Below are 4732 nucleotides of genomic sequence, written 5' to 3' on the forward strand. Positions count from 1 at the left end.
TGGGGAAGAGAAGATATTTTTATTGGTTAACTCCTTGACGAGGAACGATGTTGGTACTAACGGATCACTTTTTGGGGGGGATTGAAGGTGGTTTGCTTTTTCTGAGACCAATTTTTTTGTACCAATGAAGTGATTGATTTATTCATTCCAAGATTGCGGCTTTGTTACTATATGGCAATGGATTCTCGTGACAGTCTCTTTTGAAGTGCGTTTGGTGAGACATTCTCATCGTATATTTGAGAAACTATGAACTATTGTGATTGATCTCAATGGCGTATACGTTGTGTCGTTAGTTATACGCACCATATGTACTTGGATTTAAAATGAGCATGGAACTATACATTAAACATTTGTGATTACAAGGAATGTTATCAAACTTTGTTGTTTTCATAGAGGTTATTAAACTTTTTCCACAAAAAACGGAAAGCAATAAAAAAAAATATCAACTAAAACCCTGAATCTGTTTGGCACATCATAAAAAACGTAAGTTATGCAAATTTTGGTGCTAGTGGCATTACTTGACAGTGTATCTTCCCCTACGTTTATGACTCAAGTTCACTGTCATTGTAAAAAAAAAACAGCAGCAGATATCCAACAGCGTTAAGTTGTATTTTTCTTTTACGACTTTTCTGGTATTATGATAATCATATTTGCCAAAAAGATTTTTAGACAAACAACAAGGTCAATTCTGGGTGGATTGCTGGTGCTGCTTATCTTTTGGCGTTTTTTTCTCGTATCTACATAAATCACAAACTACAAAATCTTTTTCCGTTTTGAGATATTTTGGCAAAAAACTGTTTTACATACGTCAAGAAAAATAAGATTTTATTCAAAAATGTTTTTTATTTGGCTGGATTATTGGCCAGATAATAGTTTTTATAACATTTGTTTAACTTTTTACGTCACAGAGGTTAAAAAGAGGCTCTCCCCCCACCTGGCTTGGTGTTTGTTTTGTTTTTTGTTTATTTTCTGATTTAAATTGGCGTTAATTCGGTAATATATTTCGTTTTGAATAACAAATGCTTACGTTTGTTTTATTTTATTTATCATATGATAAAACGCTATACTATGTGAGCTTCTAGAACATAAGAGTTTAGGCACGTTTTTTTCAAAATTCTCGTTTTTTGGGGTGTGTGTGCGTGATTTAGACGAACGAGCAAAAGGTGTGAACTAATGGAAAGTTTAACCGAGAGGCGGAGCCATGGCAACAAATGCTAAATGAAGTATCTGCGGATCGCAATATAAACTTGTTTTGGAAACAAATATTGTAAAATAAAATATTTTTTTAGTTAATAAAATTATAAAGATAGAAAATATAGAATATCATAGTATGCTTCTCACGTGACCCAAGTAAATTAAAAACATTTCGTGGTTCAGGAATGATTCTTTTCTTGGAGACCACCCGTTTTGATGCATATCATAAATAATCAAAATAATAATGAACTACTGAGTCTTAAAATTGTGGTATCGAAATATTGGCAAGTTCAAAAAATAGTTTTGAAAATCTAAATTCCAAAAATGTGGAGGAAAGACCAGGTTAGTAACCATATAATCTTGAAAAACAAAAATTAATTCTTTTCTTCTTTACAGGTAACAGGCAATCGGTTGGAAAATTTACTTAGTTGGACCATTACAGCACTACAATTTTGACATATTTGCATTTAAAGTTATGACACCAAAGATATTAGATCGGAAGTATATATATTTAAGACCCGAAAATATCAGCCACAATATTTTGATATATTTGCATTTAAAGTGATGAAGAAGGGGGATTTTTTTCTATAGAAAAAATTTGGTACGACCTCTGAGAGTTTTTTATAAAAAAGTCAGACCTAAAAAAAAAAAAAAATGTGCTCAGGAATTTTTATCTGTAAAAAAGTACTCTGAGGTTTTTATTCTATAAACAAAAATATGCTCAGGATTCTGTGGATTTTTTTTCTCTTGAAAAAATTTCTTAATTTCTTAAAAATTTGGTCCAACTTCTGAGGATTTTTTTTATAAAAAATTATCAGAGGTTTTATGACCAGAGTTCTAAAAAATGCGCCCAGGGATTTTCAGGTCTAAAGTTATGAAGAAAAGTTCTGTCTTCTTAGAAATATATTTTTTAGAAAAAATATGCTCAGGATATAAAATAGTCAGACCTCTGCTAAATGAGCTCAGGATTCTGTGGATTTTTTCCTCCAGAAAAATGTTCTGAAGAGCAGCCCCTTAAACCTTAGAATTATCCGCCTTAAGAAAAATAGAATCAGGCCTTTGAAGTAATTTTTCTATAGAACAAATCTGAACAAAAAATAGCCAGACCTCTGAAAATTGGGCTCTGTGGATTTTTTTCCTCAATATATCTGAGAATTTCTTTTCTAAGGAAAAATGTATTCAGTCCTAATCAAATTTTTCTTCCCATAGACAACAAAAGTGATATCCGTCGTTTTTTTCTTTATATAAATAAAATAAAAAAATTCAGGCCTCTGAGGAACTTTTTTCGTTTAGGAGCCCTGAAACCTTTAAATTGTCCGTTCTAAGAAATATAGGCTCTGGCCTCTAAAGATTTTTTCTATACAAAAAATGGTCAGACCTCTGAAAATGTGCAATGCGAAGTGTCGGTTTTTTCTACAGCAAAAAAAAAAAAAATCTAGGCCTCTGAGGACATTTTTTCGTTTAGGAGCCCTGAAACCTTTAAAATGTCCGTTCTAAGAAAAATGTATTCTATAGAAAACATAGAATTTTTTCCTCTAGAAAAAATTTTTAGACCTCTGATGATTCCAAAGAATCTATGTGTTCGGGCCTAATCGGATTTTTCTTCTTAAAGGCAAAAAACATGGTCTCCGTCGGTTTTTTCAATAGCAAAAAAAATATTCATTCCTCTGAAGCTTTTTTCTCGTGTAACAAAAAAAAAAAAAAAAAAATGCTAGGGCCTCTTATTTTTCCGTTTAGGAGCCCTCAAACCTTTAAATGATCCGCCTTCTGCTCAGGCTCAGGATTCAATGGATATTTTCCTCAAAAAAAAAAAAAAAAAAAAAAAAAAAATCCGAGGATTTCTTTTCTAAAGGAAAAAAATGTGTTCAGGCCTCTGAGGGCATTCGGCCACTACTCAGGTCACACTTTTTCCGTATAGGAAAAATGTGGTCAGGCCGCTGAAGACTTTTTCCTATAGAAAAAAGTGTTTAGGCCTCTGAGGAATGTTTTCCCTGTAGAAAAAAATGTGCTCAGGCCACTGAGGAATATTTTTGTATAAGAAAATATTTGCTCAGGCCTCTGAGGACTTTTTCCTGTAGAAAAAAAAGTTCTCAGGCTTCTGATGATTTTTTTTTATATAGAGAAAAAATGTGCTATGGACTCTAATGACTTTTACTCTATAGAAACAAATTAGTTCAGGCATCTAACAACTTTTTTTATATGTAACCAGGCCTTTGAGAACTTTTTTCTCTGAGAAATTTCTTTCCATAGAAAAAATATCATCAGGCACTGAGGATATTTTCCCTTAGAAAAAATGAGCTCAGAGCTCTAAAGATTTTTGTAATTTCTTTATAATTTAATTTTTTCCCTTTTCCCAAAATACTTACATGAATTCTTCCACTGTTGAAATTTATGATACAAAAAGCAGGCACATATGAAAAATATCACAGACACTATGAGTAGCGTCAGTATTATACCAATCCATATATCACTGACAACACGTGAATAGTCGGCTTCATCCAGGCCCTTGGCATAGGTGATGCGTGGCGGGCCAGCACGACTTGAGGCAATGGGATCACCCAGCAAATCGACAGTGCCACCATTTGCCAAAGAGATTTCAAATTCCTTGTGATTGACGGAAATATTTTCCAAATTCGGATCAACACCCAAGGCCAATTGTTCCAATTTATTTATTAACACTGAATAGTTTTGTAATAAATCAAAATCAAATGAATCGGAGATTGAGGCGGCTATGGGTGCAATTGTTGTCGACGAGAAGTTCGTAACAATTTCAGCTGCAGCCGCAGCGGCGGCCGAGGTGGAATTTGTGAGATTTGTCAATAGTTCACTCATGTCGTTTTAGTTTTTGAGATTTTCTTTTTCGTTACTTTTTTTAAATATATTATTTTATTTAATGTTTTCTTTAAGTTCTCGTTTATATTTTTTTAAATGTTATTTTATCGTCTTTAGTTATTCGTTGTCATGTTGTGACTGGCGACTTTGCCGGAATTTGTTGAATATTTTAGATTTTCACACTGAAGCGTTACTATCACAGCTTTGCAAAATGTTCACAAGTTAATGCCTTTTTTATTTGTTAATGCTTTTTTATAAATATATATTTTTGTTTAACAATTTGATGTTGATGTTGATGTCGTGATTTGGTTTTCTACGCCTGGAGTGTGGTTTGAGTCGTAATTCTGTTTGTTTTTTGCTTTTTTTTTAATTTTTCATTAACATAGAAATGTTAATTAATTTTTTTGTGCCGCTATACTTTTATTTTTCTTCTTTGTGTAATAAAAAAATATATATTTTTTTAATATATTGTAGATGTGTTTTTAATATTTAAAATCAATAGAATATGAACTGCAATAGTAAAAAAATATATATTGAAATAATTTTAAAGAAATATTTTTAAAATGTGAGAAATTGTACGGAAAAAATCTGGATAATGCTGGATAATCCATAAATGCAAAATAGAATTCAGAAAAATATGAAATACACAGAAAAAATGACAGAGGACCAGTAAACTTTTCATCGAAGGAAAAGCCGCCAAAAACCG

At 32.0% G+C, this 4732-nt stretch overlaps 1 protein-coding gene across 1 annotated transcript; it reads right to left on the minus strand.

Moving 5' to 3' along the window:
- Positions 1–3522: 3522 nt before the first annotated feature.
- LOC133329776 (protein commissureless 2 homolog) lies at positions 3523–4026 on the minus strand. The gene has a single exon (XM_061538241.1). The coding sequence runs from the start codon at positions 4024–4026 to the stop codon at positions 3523–3525; it is 504 nt and encodes a 167-aa protein (XP_061394225.1).
- Between the last annotated feature and the right edge of the window lie 706 nt (positions 4027–4732).

The sequence above is a fragment of the Musca vetustissima genome, unplaced genomic scaffold (assembly GCF_032173495.1).
Source record: "Musca vetustissima isolate MV318-11 ecotype Yass unplaced genomic scaffold, APGP_CSIRO_Mvet_v1 utg12527, whole genome shotgun sequence".
NCBI classification, from domain to species: Eukaryota; Metazoa; Arthropoda; class Insecta; order Diptera; family Muscidae; genus Musca; species Musca vetustissima.